The sequence below is a fragment of the Scyliorhinus canicula genome, chromosome 4 (genome assembly GCF_902713615.1).
Source record: "Scyliorhinus canicula chromosome 4, sScyCan1.1, whole genome shotgun sequence".
NCBI classification, from domain to species: Eukaryota; Metazoa; Chordata; class Chondrichthyes; order Carcharhiniformes; family Scyliorhinidae; genus Scyliorhinus; species Scyliorhinus canicula.
Genome location: NC_052149.1, coordinates 192,445,458 through 192,467,494, shown reverse-complemented (window position 1 = coordinate 192,467,494; position 22,037 = coordinate 192,445,458). Strand labels below are relative to the sequence as shown.

The following is a 22,037-nucleotide window of genomic DNA, read 5'->3' as shown; positions in this document are numbered from 1 at the left end:
TCCGCATACTGGGTGACCCACCGGGCATAGTATGAGAAAAATCCGAGGCACCTCTTGAGGGCCCTGGAACAGTGAGGGAAAGGGAGTTGTAAGGGAGCATATGGTCAGGGTTGGGTCCTAGGACCCCGTTTTCCACGACGTAGACGAGGATGGCTAGTCTGGTTGTGCGGAAAACGCATTTCTCCTTATTATATGTGAGGTTGAGTTTTTGGGCGGTTTGGAGAAATCGGTGGAGGTTGGCATCGTGGTCCTGCTGGTCATGGCCGCAGATGGTGACGTTATCCAAGTACGGAAACGTGGCCCGTACTGGTCCACCATTCGGTCCATTGCTCGTTGGAACAGCGAAACCCTGTTCGTAACGCCAAAGGGAACCCAGGAGGAAATGGAAAAGGCGGCCGTCTGCCTCGAACGCCGTGTAGTGGCGGTCCTCCGGGCGGATTGGGAGCTGGTGGTATGCAGACTTCAGATCCACCGTGGAGAATATGCGGTACTGGCCGATCTGATTTACCATGTCTGCAATCCGGGGGAGGGGGTACGCATCGAGGTGCGTGAACCGGTTAATAGTTTGGCTGTAATCAACCACCATCCAGAACTTTTCCCCGGTCTTGACGACCACCACCTGAACTCTCCAGGGGCTATTACTGGCCTCTATGACTCCTTCACATAAGAGGCGCCGGACTTCGGATCTAATAAACACCCTGTCCTGCAGGCTGTACCTGCTGCTGCGAGTGGCCACTGGTTTGCAGTTAGCGGTGAGATTAGCGAAGAGTGGAGGGGGGTCGATTTTCAGAGTTGCTAGACTGCATACAGTGAGTGGGGGAAAGGGTCCGCCGAAGCTGAGTGTTAGGCTCCTGAGGTTGCACTGGAAATCCAGTCCTAGGAGGAGGGGGCACAGAGGTCTGGGAGTACATTGATGCACGATCAATTGCACGAAAGACTCAGATTGGTACAACTGTGGCTTTATTAGTCAGATGCGTGTCGTCCTACTGCAGCTGGCGAAATGGCTGATCAGGAGGAGGTCAGGCATATTTATACGGCTCCTTTTGGGCGGAGCTAGCCGGCAGGGGCTACCGGCGAACCTGTACTGCAGGTCCTACCGTGCATCCCCTAATACAGGTGCACAGTGGTTCACCACATACATCAGTTGGAAGTTGGTGTAGTTGGCGCCCTGTATTGTTAACGTCGCAATAGTGCGCCCTTGTATCTGAACGGAGTGCGACCCCGAGGCGAGGGAGATTGTTTGCTGTGTCGAAAATATTGGGAGCGAGCAGCGCCTTACCAGATCTGGGTGAACGAAGCTCTCGGTGCTCCCGGAGTCAAAGAGGCACAGTGTCTCATATTCATTGATCTGGACGGACATCATGGAGCTCTTGATGTGCTTTGGCTGCGACTGGTCCAAAGTGACTGCTTTGAGCTCCGGGTAGTCGGTGGCGTGGTCGGCGGTGCTGGAGCGGCCCCGTGATGACTGTCCGCAGAGGTCGTAATCGTCGAGTGGCGTAGCGGGTGATGGCCAAGATGGCGGCCCCATTGATCGCACGTGGCGGGCGGCGAGGAAGGTGGCACCCAAGATGGCGGCCCCATGAATCGCACATGGCCGGCTGCATGGGGGAGGATTGCCAAGATGGCAGCTCCCATGAGTCGCACATATTGTGCGGAGGCGGAGTCGGCAGACACGCTGCCACATTGCGGGGTCTGTGGGCCTGTGAGTTGGAGAAGCAAGTGTTCGGGTTGGGGTTCGAATTAGAGTTTTTAGCTTTGGCCAGGCAGACCTTCGCAAAATGCCCTTTCCGCCTGCAGCTGCGAGCCGGGCAGTGCTGCCAGGAGTGTTGGGGCTGGCCGCAAAAGTGGCACGATAGCCCTCCATGGTGGGAGGGTGGCCGCGCGGCGCAGGCCTGGGGCAGTCTCTGGTCGGGGGTCCACGATGGGGTCGCGTGATCGGCCGGGAACGCATTTAAACTTTGGAAAGCGACCTTACCGTGTCCTCCAGGTCCTGGGCCCCTTTCTCGAGAAGACGCTGCCGCACATGATTGGATCGGACCCCTGCAACATACACGACTCAGATGGCGAGTTCCATGTGCTGGGAGGCTGTCAGGGCCTGGAAGTTACATTCTCGTGCTAGAGCTTTAAGGTCGCACAGATAGTCTTCTAGCGACTCTGCAGGGGGCTGGCGGCAAGTTGTAAAGATGTGCCGCGCGTAGACTTCATTCACGGGCTGCACGTACAGGCGGTCGAGTATCGCGAGGGCCTCAGTATAAGAGTCAGTTACATCAAGTTGAGTTGAAATACGATGGCTCACCCGTGCGTGGAGAAGACCGAGTTTCTGTTCTGTAACGGAGGAGGTAGTCAACGCAGCCAGGTAGGCCTTGAAGCACTGAAGCCAATGCAAAAAAATTACCTTTGCTTCTGCGGCCTGTGGATCAAGTTCCAGTCGCTCAGGTTTGAGGGCTGATTCCATAGTAGTTTTTAAGTCGATTAAATTGATGCGACCATCAGTTCATTCAGAGATATGAGTTGAAGTAAACTGTGGCTTTAATCGGCTTACAACTGAACCTGCCTGCGATTATACTGAACTGAAGGCGGACTTGCAGGACCGCAGCACTTATACTTCCTGCTGGGGGCAGAGCCAAGGGCGGAGCCCTGTACATGCTCCTCATCTCCCCCTGTAGGCAGAGCCGCGCAACGGCTCACAGATGAAGCCCACAGGGACACAGTAATGTACAGTGTGAATTTATAGTGGTTGCACATTCACCACGGAATCTAAGAATGTTCTGGAAAGCATGCTTTGTAACATGATTACAGGAATGCTTAACGTGTTTCTGTGAAATTCCTCTGTGTACTGTTTTAACAGCAGAGGTAAATGAATTGGCCTTTGGAAATCTAAAGTTGCACAGTGGAGTTTGCAACTCTACCCCACAAGCAACGTTAGCACTGATCCTGCCGTAAATCATTGGGTTGATTTTAACTCCATGGATGGAAACACGATCTACCAAACAGCCGGCTAGTCCTTCCGGAGCACCATTGACGAGACCCAGCCCATTGCAGCTTTTTTACAGCTGGGCCTCAAAATCAGTCTGCAGTGTGATAATCCTACCTGAATCTGGCTATACCAAAGAAGAGGTCGGCAATTGAGAACAGAAGTTTGGACGGCAAAGGGCTGTTTTTGGGTCCCAAGAAATCAGCACACAACATATTTAAGTGGTCGAGTTATGAGAGGTCCAGATGCAGTTGTGATTGTGGGAAAGGGGCAGCAGGGTAGCATGGTGGTTAGCATAAATGCTTCACAGCTCCAGGGTCCCAGGTTCGATTCCCGGTTGGGTCACTGTCTGTGTGGAGTCTGCACGTCCTCCCCGTGTGTGCGTGGGTTTCCTCCGGGTGCTCCGGTTTCCTCCCACAGTCCAAAGATGTGCGGGTTAGGTGGATTGACCATGCTAAATTGCCCGTAGTGTCCTAATAAAAGTAAGGTTAAGTGGGGGGTTGTTGGGTTACGGGTATAGGGTGGATACGTGGGTTTGAGTAGGGTGATCATGGCTCAGCACAACATTGAGGGCCGAAGGGCCTGTTCTGTGCTGTACTGTTCTATGTTCTATGTTCTATGTCTCGGACATGGCAGGGCCTTTTATTTGTGTTGATGTGGAGATGCCGGCATTGGACTGGGGTGAGCACAGTAAGAAGTCTTACAACCCCAGGTTAAAGTCCAACAGGTCTGTTTCAAACACGAAAGCTCATGTTTGAAACAAACCTGTTGGACTTTAACCTGGTGTTGTAAGTTTTATTTGTGTGGCACAGAGAAGCACTCCTGCATCTTTGTTGCTTTTTTTGGTCCTCAGTCCAAAGGTAATATTACATTCCCAATAGGGACCTTAACAATTAAAGAAAAATTTGAATACCCAGTAATTAAGTGAAAGAACTATGCCACAAAAGTACACATATTAAAACAAAAACAAACTTTATTGTATGCAAAAGAAAACTTAGAGAAAGCAAGTGCTATTTGTTATGTATTAATTGGGTTGCTGTATACCTTAGATGTTGAATTTATCTCAGAACAATGCAGAGACATTCCAACTACAATAGTTTATTTACATTACTTTAAGACATCTCAGAACAGTACAGTACATCTCAATACAGGATTTGTACACACACACATGGACTATAACCTTGTGCTATCACTGGTGGGAAGTTTAGAGGCAGAAAGGGCATGTAATGAGGTGGGATGGTTGCTTACCGGAAGCTCACCGCCGTCCCGTCTTTACCAGAATTACGTCCCAGGCATGAAAGTCCATAGTTGACCTTCTCGCCTTCCTGTTAATTGAGACCTTTAAGTGGCCAATTAATAACCTCATCTCGCTGCCACTCATATTAACCCCCATGCGAGTGAACCTGTCATCATGTGTTTTGCATGGCAGGTAAAAGTTTGAGACCATTTTGTCATCTAGAGTTGTGGAGGTTGAGGGGCCTTAATCAAAAGCACTCAGTGCCAGATCGAGGGATTGGACTATGGTTGGGAAGGTGGAGGGGGGGGGGGGGGGGGGGAGGCAGGGTGGTGCTCACTGAAAGCCAATCCTTGCCCTTGCTGCTGAACCTCCTGCATTACTTACATGTGGCCTGAGTCAGGCCGTGATCCTGGATGACTATGACTCCAGCATCTGTCCTTCTGGCAGCAGCCATGGCCTCCCCAATAGTACCGCTGAGCACAAAAGCTGTCAGCCTCTTATTGGCTGGCAGCTCTCAGTAGGCTATACATCTACCCTGGGCCTTAATAATTCCAGGGGATGGTCTGCCGCTGGCCCAACAATCTCCTGATTGGTGTGTTGTTCAGTGGGCTATAGTGCCAAAAGAGGCAGCAGTTTTTTATTAGCTTTTGGCTAAGCAACCCACCAACGTTCTTTAAGTCCCCACATCAGTGGACACCTTAGCTCGATCTCAGTGATTTAAAAATCTGGAACAACCCTGGTTGTGACTGACCTCTGTGCTCTTGCCCTGGCTTTGGACTGACAGATTGTGTTCTCCAGTTTGCTCCAAGGCTCACTGCATTTCCTATGAGGGCCAATGTGGATTTCTTTCTCCAGCTCCAAGTTCGACAAATCTTCCACCCTCTTTACCCTCATGAAGTCTGTCTCCAAACTGAAATCGAGCTCCCACCCTCGTTCTGTGTGGTGAATGATAAAGTTAGTATTTTCTCTGGTTCAGGTACAGGTCTGGCTAACATTTGTTTTTCCCCGCTTTGACTCAGCGAGCTACCACAAAATCCAAAGCTGCACATGCCACCGCCAGTTTCCAAATTGAACTGCTTGTTCCTGGAATACTGGGTACAATTTGGTCTCTTTTTTTGAGAATGATTTAATTGCCTTAGAAGCAGTTCAGAGAAAGGTTGACTCAACTCATTCCTTGGCTGTAGGGCTTATCGTATGAAGGAAGGTTGAATAGGTTGGGCCTATAGTCAGTTGAGTTTAGAAGAATGAGATCGTATTGAAACATATAAGATCTTGAGAAGACCTGATAGGGTGGATAGTAGATGACCTGATAAGGTGGAAGACCTGATAGAGTGGACCTGATAGGGTGGAAGACCTGATAGGGTGGACCTGATAGACCTGATAGGGTGGAAGACCTGATAGACCTGATAGGGTGGAAGACCTGATAGCGTGGATAGCAGAATGTTTCTCCTTGTGGGTGAAACTACAACTGGGGGACGTAGTTTAAGAATAAGAGGTCTCTTTTTTAAGGTAGGGAATGAGGATTTTTTTTTCCTCTCAGAGGATAGTTTGGCTGTGGAATTACTTCCCCCAGAAAGTACTGGAGGCTGGGTCATTGAATTTATTCAAGGCTAAGTTAGATAGATTTTTGGTAGACAAGGGAGTTAAGGGTTAGGGGGGAAGATAGGAAATTGGAGTTCACCACTGCACATTTCTGACATAGTCTCTCGATGTGTTCAGTTCCTTCCCAAATGAACCTTCTTTGGTCACAAGTTAGGATCTCCCATGAGTCAGAAGGTATGTAGGACCTCTTCAGGGATGGTTTGAGGGCATCTCCAAAGTATTTCCACTCTGTCCCTGGGAGTTCCAAATGGAGCAGTTGCTTTGGCAGTCTTATGTCAGATATATGAATGATTTGTCTTGCCCAGAGGAACAGGGTTTTGAGTAAATAGTGCCTCAATGCTGGGCAAATCAGCTTTGGAGGTGACAGTGCTATTGGCCCACCTTGAGGTAAGATGGTTTATTTCTCTCTTGTTGGGGATGGTCATTGCCCGGTAATTGCATGACACCTATCTTCCCAGGCCTGAATGCTGTCCAGCTCTTGCTTCAGTATTTGAGGAGTCATAAATTATGCTATCAGTCAACATCCCTATTGTGATGATATGATGGAGGAAAGGTCAATAATGAAGCAAATGAAGATGGGTGGGCCTTCGATACCACTCTGAGGAACTCTTGCAGTCGATACTTGGGGCTGAGATGATTGACCACCATGGACCAAAACCATCTTCCAATATGCTAGATAAAGGGCAGGATTCTGCGACCCCCCGCCGGGTCAGAGAATCCTCGATGGGGCGACGTGAATCCTGCCCCGCCACTCCGAATCCGGCTACCGTATTCTCCGGCGCCGGTTTTCAGGTGGGGGAGGAGATCACGCCGCGCCAGTCCCCCCCCCCCCTCAATTCTCCGGGCCCCAATGGGCTGAGCTACCGTCGATTCCTGGCCAGTTCCGCCTGCGTGAAATGGACATGTCCATCCCGGCGGGACCTGGCTTGTAGGCCAGCTACTGAAGTCCTTGGTGGGGGCGCGGGGCGATCCGGTCCCCACGGTGGCCTGGCCCGCGATCAGGGCCCACCGAACTGCGGGCGGGCCTGTACCATGGGGGCACTCCTTCCTTCCGCGCAGGCCTCTGTAGGGCTCCGCCATGGGCCATGCGGAGAAGAATGACCCTGCGCATGCGCAGGAAACACGGGCCAGTCTACACATGCGCGGAACCACGTCGGCGGTTCTGCGCGTGCGCCAACCTGCGCCGGCCCTTCGGCACCGGTTGGCGCGGTGCCAACCCCTCCGCCGTTGGCCTAGCCCCCTGAAGTGCGGAGGATTCCGCAACTTCCGGTGGCCCGATGCCGGAGTGGTTCGCGCCATTCTTGGCGCCGCCGGCAACGGTCCATCCCGCCAATTGCGGGAGAATCCCGCCCCAGAATCCAACCAGTGGAGAAATTTTGCCCTGATTTCCATTGACTTCAAATTTATTATGGCTCCTTGATACCATGTTCAGTCAAAGGTTGGCTTGATGTCAAGAGCAGCCACTCTCGCCTTGCCTCTGGAATTCAGTTCTTTTGTCTATATTTGAAACAGGCTGTAATGAGGTTTGGAACCACGTGCTCCTGGTTGAACCTAAACCAAGCATTGATGAACAGATTACTACTTTGTAGGTACCACTTGACAGCCCTGTCAATGGCTCAATCATTAGCAAAGTGATGGCAAGTAATTAGGCTGATGAGGCGATAAATGGCCGGATTGAATTTGTTCTGCTTTTTGTGGACAAAACATATCTGTGCAATTTTTCATATCAGTTGTAGCTGTACTGGAACAGCTTGGCTTGAGGCACAGCTACCTCTGGAGCTTAAGTTCTCTGTAGTACAGCTGGAATGTTATCAGGGGCCATAGCCTTTGCTGGATTCAATGTATTCAGCCATTTATTAGTATCACATAGAGTGAATCAGATTGTCTGGAGAATTGGCTGCAGACTGGTATCTGTGATGCTGGGGACTTCAGGAGGAGGCTGAGATGGATCATCCACTTGAAACTTCTGGCTGAAGATGGTTGCACTTAGGTGGTGGGACCTCCACCATTGAAGATGGGGATATGTGTGGAGCCTGCCCCTCTGGTTAGTTGTTCAATTATCCACCATCCTTCACACCTGGCTGTGGCAGAATTGTGGAGCTTTTACCTGATCCGTTGGTTGTGGGATTGCTTAGCTTTGCCTATGCAAGCTGCTTCCTCTGTTTAGCATGAATATAGTCAAGTGTTGCAGCTTCACCAGACTGACACTTGATCCTCTGTTATGATAATAACAATCTTTATTAGTGTCACAAGTACGCTTACATTAACACTGCAATGAGGTTACTCTGAAAATCCCTTAGTCGCCACATTCCGGCACCTGTTCGGGTACACAGAAGGAGAATTCAGAATGTCCAATTCACCCAACAAGCACGTCTTTCAGGACTTGTGGGAGGAAACCCGAGCACCCGGAGGAAACCCACGCAGACACAGGGAGAACGTGCAGACTCCGCACAGACAGTTACCCAAGCCGGGAATCGAACCTGGGTTCCATGCACTGTGAGGCAACAGTGCTAACCACTGTACTACCGTGCCATGCTGGTAATGGTTGAGTGAGGAATATGCCAAGCCATGAGGTTACAGATTAGGGTTGAGTAGAATTCTGTTGCTGCTGATGTTGATTGCCCACAGCACCTCATGGATGCTCAATTGTGAGCTACTAGACCTGTACAGAATCTATCCCATTTGAGGGGTTGTAGTCCCACACATTACAATGGAGGGTTCCCTCTGTGCAGATATGACTTTGCCTCCACAAGAACCGTGTGGTGGGCCCTCCTACTGATACTGTCGTGGATTCTTCTGAAAAAGAGCTTATGGCCGGGATTCTCCCTCTGGGGACTAAGTCCCCACGCCGGCGAGAAAACCGGCGCCAATGACTCCGGCGTCAACGGGCACCCAAGGTGAGGAATTCTCACTTGTCTAGGGGGCTAGGTGGACGGCGAAGGCGTTGGCGCCGCTCCAGCCGGCTCCGAAGGGGCTGCGCGGGTTCACGCATGCGCGGAACGGCCGTCATGATCTCGCACATCGCGGAACCGCAGGCATGATTCCGTGCATGCGCAGACTGCCCATCTTATTTTGGCGCATGCACGGGGGGTTCTCTTCTCAGCGCCGGCCATGGCGGAGCCCTACAGGGGCCCGGCGCAGAAGGAAAAAGTGCCCTCACGGAACAGGCCCAGCCGCAGATTGGTGGGCCCCAATCGCGGGCCAGGAGGGGGCCCCCCGGGGTCGGATTTCTCCACGCTCCCCCCGAGGACCGCCTCCACCGACTTACCTGCCAGGTCCCGCTGTGTGGAACCATACATAACCCACGCCAGCGAGACTGGCCAAATATGGATGGTTTCCCGGGCCTCCGGGGCCCGGAGATTCGCCAGGGGGGCCACTGCCAATGGCCCCCGACCGGCATGGCAGGAATCCCGCCCCCACCTGAAAAACGACACTGGAGAATACGGCAGCCGGCATTGGGGTGGCGGGGCGGAATTCGCGCCGCCCCGCCAGGGATTCTCCGATTTGGCGAATCCCGCCCAATATGTCTGAGACCTTTATCTGGATTGCGTGACCTGTAAATTTTTTTGGCGGGGTGGCATTGATGCGATATCTTGTAAGACACATCCTCCACAAATGTTGCCTCACCTTTCATGTCCAGACTGTTTCGCATCTTCCATTAATATCGTAAACAAAGGAATACCAATTGCCAATTTCAGAATTTCAAATTTCAGAACAACATCGATTTTATATTCTTGACTTGCTGGCTTCTTTGACAGAGCATTTCCATGGTTCCAGCAGTTAGGGTCCATATAATTTTATCTCTGTGCCTTATCTTGTTGCTAACTACTACTAACACAGTGTGCTGAAAATCTGAAATAAAGGCAGAAAATTCTGGAAATGCACAGCAAGTTGGCAGTATGAAAATCATTGTTTATCCCTCTCCACAGCTGAGTATTTCTAGAATTTTCTGTTTTTACTTTCAATGTTATTTTGTCATAAAAATGTTTATATTTAACACAAATCTTCTGAACCTTCTCTTCTGGAGCACAGTGGATGGATGGATAGCAGGGTAGCACAGTGATTAGCGCTGTTGCTTCACAGCGCCAGGGTCCCAGGTTCGATTCCCGGCTTGGTTCACTATCTGTGCGGACTCTGCACGTTCTCCCTGTGTCTGCGTGGGTTCCTCCGGGTGCTCCGGTTTCCTCCCACAAGTCCCACAAGATGTGCTGTTTGGTGAATTGGACATTCTGAATTCTCCTTCAGTGTCCCCGAAAAGGCGCAACTAGGGGCAATTAGGGGATTTTCATAGTAACTTCATTGCAGTGCTAATGTAAGCCTACTTGTGACAATAAAGATTATTATTATTATTATTATTAAATTATTTCTTCCTATATTAATAATAGAAACTTGACATTTCAAAACCTGAACAGTGTGTTTTACGTTTAATATTCAGAGATGTGGATTTGAGACCACAAAGAGATCAGCCATGACCTGAGTCAATGGCGGAGCAGGATCGAAGGGCTGAATTGCTTACTTCTGCTCCTAATTCCTTAGTTCCAGGTATGACTGCAGAGGGAAATTATATTGGAACTAAAATTCCTTCAGGTTACAACTAATCTTCCATTGTAATTATGGTGGTAAACCATGGGAACTGCTGAGAAGAACGGCAAAACCCATTTACAGGACTTTCTAATTTGCCTCATGATGGAGGTTTGGCAATTACCTCACAAGGCAAATAATGTCATAAGGGCAAAATCAGACTGAGGACTCCATAAACTGGAGTCTCCATTTACTGCACTTGGTCAGAAATTGGCATAGCTGTGGGGGACAGTACAGCTCGTGGGGTGATGAAAATGAAATGAAAATCGCTTATTGTCACGAGTAGGCTTCAATGAGGTTACTGTGAAAAGCCCCTAGTCGCCACATTCCGGCGCCTGTCCAGGGAGGCTGGTACGGGAATCGAACCGTGCTGCTGGCCTGCTTGTCTGTTTTCAAAGCCAGCGATTTAGCCCAGTGAGCTAAACTGATCAATAGCAAAGTACTGTTGATATCGGAAATCTGAAATAAAATAAGAAAATGTTGGATTAACCCAACAGGTCTGACAGCACCTGTGGAGAAAGAAACAGAATTAACATTTCAAGTCTATTCTTCAGCGCTGAGGAGAGGTGGAAATGTGACAAATTATATAGTTGGAGAAGGGGATGGAGAAGGTACTCAGTGAAAACCAAACTAAAGAACAAGTGACATGACCCTGTGGGGAGGTGGGGGGTTTTGTGTTGGGGCAAATAAAAAAAAGGCTCAAGACGAAGGAGAAAGTTCACGGTCTAAAGTTGTTGAACTCAAATGTTGAGTCAAGAAGCTGTAACGTACCTAAGCAGAAGATGAAGTGCAGTTCCTCCAGTTTGTGTCAGGCTTCACTGGGACATTGCAGCAGGCCAAGGACGGACATGTGGGATTGAGCACAAAATGCTGAGTTGAAATGGCAAGCGACAGGAAGGTTGGAGTCATACTTACGGACTGAGAGAAGGCATTCTGCAAAGTGGTCACCCAATCTGCGCTAAGCCTCCCAATGTAGAGGATACATATAGGAAGCAGCGAATAGAGTGGACCAAATTGAAGGAGATGAAAGTGGTGTGCTGCTTCACCTGAAATGAGTATTTGGGGCCTTTGGACTACTCCCTCTGTGACATCATGGCCTATTCCTTTATCGCCCACAACCATTCACCCATCCCATGACACCTTCCTATGCAATCGCAAAAGGTGCAAACCCTGTCCGTTTACCTCCTCTGTCCTCACTGTCCAGGGCCTAGATCTGTTCTTTCCCCAATGAATTTGGCTCTGCCCCAGTTAATTATTCTTCCTCTGGATGCCTATTTTCCATTTCTATCATCATCCTAAATCATGCTCACTGTCTCCTAAATGTTCCACCACTGACACTTGATCTACTTGGTCCACCTCATTACCAAGAACCGGGGGCGGGATTCTCCGACCCCCCCCCCCCCCCCCACTGGGTCGGAGAATTGCCGGGGGCCGGCGTGAATCCCACCCCAGGTCAAACAGTGCATCCTTTCTTTTTGGTCTGGATACATACTGCTGTCGAAAATTGTCTAGGAATTTGTCCCTTTCCGTCCTTTACACTACCACTAACCCAGTCTACATTTAAGCCATTAAAGTCCCCCTTCAAAGCTATCTAAAATGTTTGCAGCTCTCTGAAATTTCCCTACAGATTCTTCTACAGCTTCTCACTAGTTGGCAATCTATAGACTGCAAAGAACAATGTAGTTACATCTTTTTTTTCCTTTGCTTAGCCAAATTGATTCTTTCCTTGAATCCTCTGCGACATGCTCTTTCTGCTGTAATGCTCTTCTTAACCACCACTGCACCTCTCCCCCTTTCCTTCCGTTCCCATATTTTCTGAACACCTTGTACCCAGGAATATTTAACACCCAGTCCTGTCTTCCTTGAGCCAGGTCTCTGTTATTGCCACAACATCATATTCCCACACTGTAATCTGCACCTGTGACTCCCAGTCTTATACATGTGCATTCACATATATGCACAATAACCCTTAATCAAATGTCATTATTTGCGATCTTACCTTTATACCACTATTTTTAGTCTTTGTCACCTTTGACACCTTTGTCAATCTCTCCTCCCTCGCACCTATCCATGACCCTTTATTCTGCTCCACCTTCTCACCCACCCTCTACAACTATATAATCCATCCAATGTGCCGCCAATCCCGCCAGCACCAGAGGTGCTCCAATTCCCGCCCTCGGGAGAGGCCTGTCAGTGGCGGGACTTCGGCCCATCACGGGCTGGAGAATCGCCGCGGGGGGCACACCGATTGGCGCGGCGTGATTCTCGCTCCCGCTGATTCCCGGGTGGCAGAGAATTCTGGCCACGGCGGGGGTGGGATTTACACCGGCCCCGGGCGATTCCCCGACCCTGCGGGGGGTCGGAGAATTCCACCCCATGAGTGGAACTACAGTAAGAGCTCAAACAACTGCCTTATTCAAATTTAGCTAAAATTAAATGGTCTAAATCCTGATAAAAGCATCTGTACAAAAACATAATTACGAATGCAATCTAAAAGAACAGTTGCTGTGGTCTGTAGAACTGAAACACAGGTACGAGCAGGGATAATTTCAGCAACATGTCCATAAATCAAGTCCTTTACTGTTCATTACTTTGGAGCTATGATAATGATATTGATTGACATGAAGATGTGAATTGAAAGAAAATTGTGTTGTTGGCACCTCTGCATGAGGCTATGACCTGATAGTAATGAAGGTGATGACAGATAGACCTGTCTGATTGCCCATTCCCTCAGCTTTCACTGTCCTTTTCACTATTTGCCAGTTTTTGTGGCAGAACATTGATATCAATGTGCCTAACTATCCCCAGGGAGCAAATTATTTTCCCGCTCTGTTGCTGTTAACATTTTGCAGAGTCAGTGAAAATTATAAATCTTACATTTTTTAACCCATTCTATTTCAGACACAACAGGATCCAGAGACTGAGAGACTATTTTCAAATAGTCACTTCTGTGAAAGCCTTGTTTTTCTGCTAAAGATGAATCATTGAACATGAAAACAACATTTGGAAAGGTAGGTAGTTGCTCCAAATCAAAAATTATGGTATGTTCTGTGGGGCCGTGTTTTCAATGCAGGGTTGGGAATTGAACACCAGAATGAATTCTGGGTCCTGACTTTAAGCCGAAGCTGCATTGCACTTGTGACCCGATCTTGAAATGCACATGGCCGAACTGACCAGGAGGTGAGCCCATTGTCCAATTAGAGGTGTCAAGAGTGTTTTCAGGAAGTGGGAGTGGCCTGCCTGACATCAGCAGCAATGGCAGGTGGCAGCCTTATTGGGGGCTGTCTCTGTCTTGCTGATAAGAGCAGGCAGGTCCTCGAGGTGGAATGCAGTTGCAAGTGGCCATGAAGGAGATAAGTAGAAGCAGCCAGCGCGCACTGGATCCACTGATTATATTTTAACAGATGTGCAAAGCAAATTATCCGAGCCACACAACCAACCTGACAGCTGTGTACTACTCTGCACAAAGCAGTTCAGGGATGCTGGGAAAATAATTCTCAATCCGTTTCAGATAGACTCCTTAACAAGTTCCTTAAGCAACTTGAGGGTGCATGAAATGGAGGTGACTGCCCTTCCCACTTCCACCATCTCCCTGCTCCCCAGTACACCCAAAACCACCTAGCAGCCAATTCAAAATTGGAAACTCTCCCGGAGGCATCAGTATCCCGACACAACCTCCAACAATCTACAAAAGCTGCCCACACTGGGTTCTGAGCCTATAGCCCTTTGAAAGTTCCACCTGTAACAACTGAAATATGTGTATTTGAAGTGGGGAGATGGTATTTTAACAGTTGGACATTAAATCTGCATGTCAAAAATAAAGTTACAGTAATAGTGACCAGATTTTTTAACATTATATGTAATGTTAACTTTTTAAACAATCAGCGTTTGTTCATGTTGGTAGACCTTGAGAAAGAAATCAAATCTCTTCCAAAACTGATCTTAAATGACTGCAATAACATATGCATTTATAAAATAGGACAGTATAGGTAACTATAGCTGGGGTCCCAGCAAAGATCCCTGTGGTACCCCATAGATATTGCCTGCCATTTGGAAGAAGACCCATTTATACCTACACTTTGTTCCCTGTCTGCCAATCTGTTTTCTATCCACCTCAATGCACTACCCCCAATTCCATTTGCTTTAAATTTACATGCTAATCTCTAATGCGGGATCTTGTCAAAAGTCACTTCTTTAAGTATTATGTGGGGAAGCCGTGTTTTCAATGCAGAGTTGGGAAGGAAGGCGGTGGGTCAGCCACCCATTCTATTTTATACACCCTCCACCCCCACCAAAAAACACCCATAAGGAGTGGTAAAATCCCACTTTATGTCTTTTAGTGGTGGAACTCCACCAGCAGCATCAGCACGAACAGCTGCATAACCTTCTTTTGGACCACAGAAAACAAATAAGCACGATTCCATCCAACCTTTACCTGTCCTCATGAGCTCCTGACAGATATAATTAATAAGTACCTCAGGTTGAAATGGGTAAAATGACTGAGGTGATTTGATTTGAATGTTGCTTCATCCTCTTCCCAAATACTGATTCTCAGTCAGATGAAGGTACCCTTGAATATTCAGCCTGACTTGGAGAAGAAATGGGCTACATGGTTCTTTTTTCAATGCTGCTTTTCCATTTTATAGGCACCTGGTGGAGGATGCAGGTAAATGGTCCCGAACTGTTGCCTTCCCAGGAGTTCAAATAAGCAAAAGAGAACTCTGGACAGAATGTGAAAGAGGTGAGAAATGGGTCTTGCAAGAACAACCGGCACCGATGGCAACAGCCAAACCAGAATACTTGAACTTACCCTTTAACCACTGGTCAGTGACTATTTGAAAATTCCTGGGGTCTGGCTTGACCCACATTCCGCACCATTGCTGTGAAGACACTCACATCATTAATGACAAATAAGCAGCTGTAATTGTTTGTTCATGTATGTTTTTTTAATTTGTTCATGGGATGTGAGTGTCGCACGCTGTGCCAGCATTTATTGCCCATCCCTAATTGCCCTCAAGGGGGAAGTTAAGAGTCAACCACATTGCTGTGGGTCTGGAGTCACATGTAGGCCAGACCAGGTAAGGATGGCAGAGTTCCTTCCCTAAAGGACATCAGTGAACCACTTGGGTTTTTACAACAATCAACAATGGTTTCATGGTCATCATTAGACTTTTAATTCCAGATTCATAGAATTAGAATCATAGAATTTACAGTGCAGAAGGAGGCCATTCGGCCCATTGAGTCTGCACCGGCTCTTGGAAAGAGCACCCTACCCAAGGTCAACACCTCCACCCTATCCCCATAACCCAGTAACCCCACCCAACACTAAGGGCAATTTTGGACACTAAGGGCAATTTATCATGGCCAATCCACCTAACCTGCACATCTTTGTGACTGTGGGAGGAAACCGGAGCACCCGGAGGAAACCCACGCACACACGGGGAGGATGTGCAGACTCCGCACAGACAGTGACCCAAGCCGGAATCGAACCTGGGACCCTGGAGCTGTGAAGCGATTGTGCTATCCACAATGCTACCGTGTTGCTCATGATTGTTACTGAATTCAAATTTCAACATCTGCAGTTTTGAACCTGGGTCCCCAGAGCATTACTCTGGGTCTCTGGTTTACTTATCCATTGAGAATACGACTATGCCACCACCTTTCCTAACTTTGTATTCTACTGTCACCTCAACATATGAGATCTGAACAGCATTAATGCAAACATTAGCTTGCTATTAAATTTTAGGCAATTCTGGTCTCAGTTTTATTGAAACTGCTCTTGAAATAAATCAGTCATCATGGTGTGAGCTAAGTTTACCTTTTTAGACTTTATGTGCAACTATGACAGCTGTTGGCTCTCTTAAGTCACACTAGAATGTTGTATTCTTGAGGTCTAATTGCAAGTTTACACATGATACTTAGGTGCCTGATCAATTACTATCCAGCATTATAGTAAAAACAACTGCAGAAGGAGTGTTGTGCTTTATATAATTCAGCTAGTATCTTTCTACAAATGATAGCACACAGAATAACATACTGTAAGAGTGTAAGTTGCAGTCGAATAATTAATGTGATGTGAGAAATAGTTCTGGATATATTACAGGTATATACATTGAGAGAATTAGAATCGTAGTTCCCAAACATCTCGTTTGAAATGCAATGAATGTCAAATGAGATTTAAGCAATGCGAATTGTTTGCAAGGTTGAGCTCCACAAAGTTAAAAATGCCATATCATTCTGATCATGCCAATGCATGGCACAAGTGATTCCATTTCACTATGATTTTTAATAATTGTATCTGTAACCAAGATGTTTGGCAAACACATTCATGAGCTGAGATCTTGTTAATGCAATTTTAAGTTAGTGCCCATGAAGCAATAATTGGTATTTGACAGAAAATTAATATCTTGAGGTTTGAGAAGTATACTTTGAATAATTTTCAACACCAAGAGACCGCTATATTAGTAAAAAAATATTCAACTAACTTATTTTTTCCTTGTTTTGCAAAATCTGCAATGCAAATCACATCAAACAAGGAATGTTGCGTCATTCCATCCAGTCAGACAGCTGCTTTGACTCTTTAGTCTCCCAAATGCATTTCTGTGAAAATTATAGTCCTTAGACCACAATGAGAGGGCTGAGTTGCAAAAGGCTTCTAGCTTCAAAAAGAAATGAATGTCAGTCAAATTGACAGTGTGTCAGTGAGAATCCATCGCAAGCGTAGTGAATTAATCTTGGTTTGTTCTTTTATTTACAGGATAAATTCATAGGAGCCAGAAGAGAAAACTTGGATATCTACAATTGAAAATCAGTATTTTTTGGAAGCAATAGAGATGTGAAAAATTACTTCAGCTCAAAATTAGTATGAAGATATTTGGAAATAGATTGAATGATGAAAGCAGGTAAAATGGAAGATTCAATGAACAATCACAGCATGAATATTTCTGAAGTTATCCCGAATGGCACTAGGCCTCGATTCTCAGATTTTGACTCTTGTCAAGCTTCTTCGCCTGTAATGTTCCTGTTGATTCTTGCGTATAGTGTAGTGACTGTAGTTGGACTTTTTGGGAATCTCTGCCTCATATTCATCATAAAAAGGCAGAAAGAAAATCATAATGTCACTAACATCCTGATTGCAAATCTTTCTGTATCTGATGTTCTTATCTGTGTCATGTGTATTCCTTTCACTGTTGTGTACACACTGATGGATTACTGGGTATTCGGAGATGTCATGTGCAAAGCAAACTCATTTATCCAGTGTGTATCTGTTACTGTGTCGATATTTTCCTTAGTTTTGATTGCTATTGAAAGGCATCAGCTAATTGTAAACCCGCGAGGCTGGAAGCCGGCTGTGTCCCACGCCTGTTGGGGGATTGTGCTAATCTGGTTCATATCTTTAATAATCTCATTCCCCTTCATCACATTTCATCTGCTTACAGACGACCCTTTCAGAAATGTCTCTTTGCACTCAGAATTCTACAAAGACAAATTTGTCTGCATCGAGATCTGGCCATCAGAAATAGATAGACTTGTCTTTACAACGTGTCTCCTGGTGGTTCAGTATTTTGCCCCGCTATGCTTCATGTTTGTTTGCTATCTGAAAATCTTCATATGCCTGAAGAAAAGAAATGGTATGGTAGATAAAATGAGAGAAAACGAGAGTAGAATAAGTGAAAGCAAAAGAATAAACATGATGCTAGTCTCAATTGTAGTGGCATTTACAGTCTGCTGGCTGCCATTGAACATCTTCAATGTTGTCTTTGACTGGAATCATGAGGTTCTGATGAACTGCCACTATAATCTTGTATTCACACTCTGTCATCTGACAGCAATGATATCAACCTGCATCAATCCAATTTTCTATGGATTTCTCAATAAGAATTTCCAGAAAGACTTAAACATGCTCATTCACTGCAAGTACCAATCAACCCAGGAAGAGTACGAGAATATTGGCCTCTCGGCCATGCACACAGATGTGTCCAAATGCTCTCTGAAACTGAACAATTGCTCCCCAAATGTATAAGATTACTTTCAAATCGACCATATTCTAATTATTTCCTAGCTAATTAAAATACAGTGGATTTTTATACTGATGATTTTATCTATGTTTTTTAATTCATTTACGGGGTGCGGGCTTCGCTGGCTCGGCCAGCATTTATTGCCCATCCCTATTTTCCCTTGAGAATGTGATGGTGAGCTGCCTTCTTGAACCGCTGCAGTTCTGTGGCAGTTCACTGTGCTGTGAAATTTTAATTAAATTAACAGAAAAAAACCCCAGCATATTCGTCGATAGAGAAAGTTTATTCAATCATCAAAATAACTCAGTCAATGGACAAGGGGGTAGCTTGTCTGTTGCAGGTCAATGGTACAGTTTCACCAGGTCCTGTATACACAAGATACTGCCAACAATGTAACATTTTAATTTTTGTCAGTGTATCACTGTTGCATTCCATAACACTGAATTTATCTAATTTACAAATGTGTTATACAGGTTTCTACATGGTTTTAAAGTTCCTATACATTAGTAGTTTTTTTGTATTAAATTGTAGTCACTAATATAATGCCTGTATGGTAACAAAAACAGCTTTCAAAGTAAAAACTTACCTAATTATTCTTGTTTTCAAGTACATTTTAGTCCATTTAAAGGGGTTGGAGCATTTATAGATTTTATTTACATGGACTCAATGTAGCTGCCACAGAACATAAAAGAAAATCCAAAACACGTTCAGGCTGAATGTTTAATTAAACCCTCTTCATGCAAAGAGAACTTGGGCGCGACCTAACGGAAAAGTTTCTAAGTGTGGTAGCGAGCGGGATTTGCCGGGTATTTCCCGACAGCTGAACCGGCGAAGTCGTCACCGGTATCTAACTTTAAATAGGGCACAATAGGCTTCACGCCGGAAAAGACTGTCCTGCCAGCTGCTTCGCCTGGACCGTACTCGGCAGCTCCCCGCTAATGAGCAAAGCACAGGCAGCACACAGCCATGCCACCGCAGAGACCTGCTCCACGATTCGGAGATGCTGACCTGGCCAGACTGTTGGACATGGTGGAGTCCTGACGGGATACCCTGTTACCCTGAGGGGGCAGGAGGGTCAGCCACAGGGCAGCCAGTGCTGCCTGGGAGGCAGTGGCCAACAGCTTGGGGAGTATCACCAGGAGGATCGCAGTCCAATGCTGTAAGACGCTAAACGACCTCCATTGGGATGCATGGTGAGTTAGCATTGGACCTTGACACTGGCCCACCTGCCACACCTGGAGCCTTACCACCCATGAGGATTGGGCCCTGGAGGTTGCGTGGGTGGCAGAGAACAGATAGGTCACTGACGTTGAGATTAACCTGCGCCACAGAGATTGATACCCATCTTCCCCCTCCCAAATGACCTGTCACACATGAGTTGTACATGCCAGCATGATGATCCGTCCCACTGACCACATGTCCATTCTCCCGATCTCCACCCGATGGTGCGAGCCCATCCAGGGTGGCCATCCTTCCTGCTGTCCAAGAGAACATCTCGGAGAAGAACTCCGAGGATGCCACCATGAGGCATCACAGCTGTCATCCCCACTCTCCACCAGTGCGGAGACAGGCACCATGGTGGGTGAAAGTAGTGGACAGGCCTCTGGGGCACGTTCTGGTGAGCACCGTGGATGCGACCATCAATTCACACCAGACGATGAGTAGAAGTGAACAGTGGTTTTAATCAGCTAGATCGGTGCCTGCCTGCGACTGCTCTGTACTGAGTGCCGCCGACAGGCTGCAGATCTATATACCTCCCACGAGGGGGCGGAGCCAACAAGGGCATCAACATAATACAATACAATGTAATGCAATACAATGGTGAATGGTACCTGTAATACGTTCACCACATTCACACAGTAGCTGATGCACATCAGGTGAAGGCAGGAAAGTCCAGGGGAGCCAGCAGTTGGAGGTCTGAAGGATTCCAGGACCCAGATGTCGAGCCTCTGGACCAGGCTATCCCAAAGCTGATGCAGTTGCTAAGGTGTGGCCATAAAATTCAGCAGGGGATGTCAGTGACACTCCAGTGGGTCCAGGTCCGATTGGAGAAGCCTCAAAGGCTGAGGGTGCACGAGATTCGCCGGCAATACGTGGAACCGAGATTAACACTGCTAGGATGGCGACCACAGTGGAGATCCTGGAGTACGACGTCAGCAGCATGAGTGGTGATGCCCAAGGCATTGCTCAGTGGGTGACGGCCATGCCTGAGTGCCTCGACAGACTGTCCCAGTCGCTGTGGGATGTCTCCCTGACACAGGTTCTCCTTGGCAACGCGCATCAGTCCCAGTCTCAGGTGGGCATTGCTTCCACCCCAGGACCCGCGTGCCCCCATGCCTCCCCACCCTCACATCCCCTGCCATCCAACTTGCATCTAAGGGGTGCCATCCAACACGCCTGCACACCCACCTCTGGCTGCAGGGGCCCCTGGGCACCAGACCTGTACCCCAGCTGCCCGCTGGAAGCGTTACCTGGACCAGGCGCTGATTCCCTCCATGGTCTACACATCTACCATCTGGTCGCGGGGAAGTGCCCAGTGCTGTGGCCCAACTCTTGCGTGTATAATTGTTGCCTGCTGCCACTATGGTTGTGAAGCCTCCAGTGTTCAGGCAAAGTGTCCAGGCCTCACAGTCTGATTGAGATGCTTGGCAGTAACACCCGCGACATGGCATATCTAACCTCGGGATTCCATTTCAGAGCTGCAAAGTACTCACATTACTAGAATTGCCAACTTCCTATTAGCTATAGCCTTCAGCTGTGCGGCCAGCAGCTGCCACAGTCAGCTGGGGTTAAAGTGACCGTAACCATATTACCACGGATGGAGGTGTTTGGTGTAATGAACAGGCAGAGGCTGAAGTTTCCCCTGGTATGAGTACACAGGATCCAAGTGGCGGGGTGTGGCATGCCGGACCAACGGGCACTGGACCACTTGCCCCCTGCCCAGGGGTGATCCCCACCAATGGCGTCCCACCCCCTGACCGGGGCCCCCCTCACCCCCCTGGAGCGCCCTACCGCCCCTCCTCCCCCCCCCCCCCCCCCCCCAACCCACCCTGTTTAGGTGTACTAAACAGCGCCCACGTGACCGCTCGCTGGGGAGCCGGTTAGATCACAGGAGGCTTTTCAATAGGATGTCCTTCCCATTAATGGGATGGAGATTGGCCTTAATTGGTGATTACTAGTTTCTCACCATGCCTCGGCAGGATCTGGATCTCGCCAAAGGGAGCGGGCCAGTTAGATCGGAAACCGATCGGCGCTCGGCGTGGTTCCTGATTTCGACATCTCCTGCGAGCTAACCGGCTCGTGTGGCTTCGCACCCAGCATTCCACAGCTGTTACATCGCACCCTTGTCAAGGTAACAAAATTAAACTTTGTGGCAAAACAGTCACATTTACACACATGCTCATGTTTATGTTTATGTATCATCTCACTAGCCACAGCTAAAAGACAATGTTTAAACGTTGCAGAAATATTGGCCGGGATTCTCTAAAAACGCGGCTAAGTGTTGACGCCGGCGTAAACAGCAGAGTGTTTGGCCCAGCGCGTCTGTAGCCACAGGGGGCCAGAACAGCGCTGGGGTGCTCCGCGCTTCTCCAGCTGTCGTACGCGTCCCTACTCGCCGTGGGTC

General features: G+C 47.9%; 1 protein-coding gene across 4 annotated transcripts in view; it reads left to right on the top strand.

The window, feature by feature from the left end:
* The window catches only part of LOC119965270 (neuropeptide Y receptor type 6-like), a 148,421-nt gene extending 128,350 nt beyond the window's left edge, over positions 1–20,071 (top strand). For all 4 annotated transcript variants that reach the window (XM_038795786.1, XM_038795789.1, XM_038795787.1 and 1 more), the window contains 3 exons: positions 13,296–13,405; positions 15,041–15,135; positions 17,152–20,071. In XM_038795786.1, the coding sequence (XP_038651714.1) occupies positions 17,284–18,417 (1,134 nt within the window). In that variant the 5' untranslated portion in view covers positions 13,296–13,405; positions 15,041–15,135; positions 17,152–17,283 and the 3' untranslated portion in view covers positions 18,418–20,071. The remainder of the gene's footprint in view (positions 1–13,295; positions 13,406–15,040; positions 15,136–17,151) is intronic.
* The last annotated feature ends 1,966 nt before the right edge of the window (positions 20,072–22,037 follow it).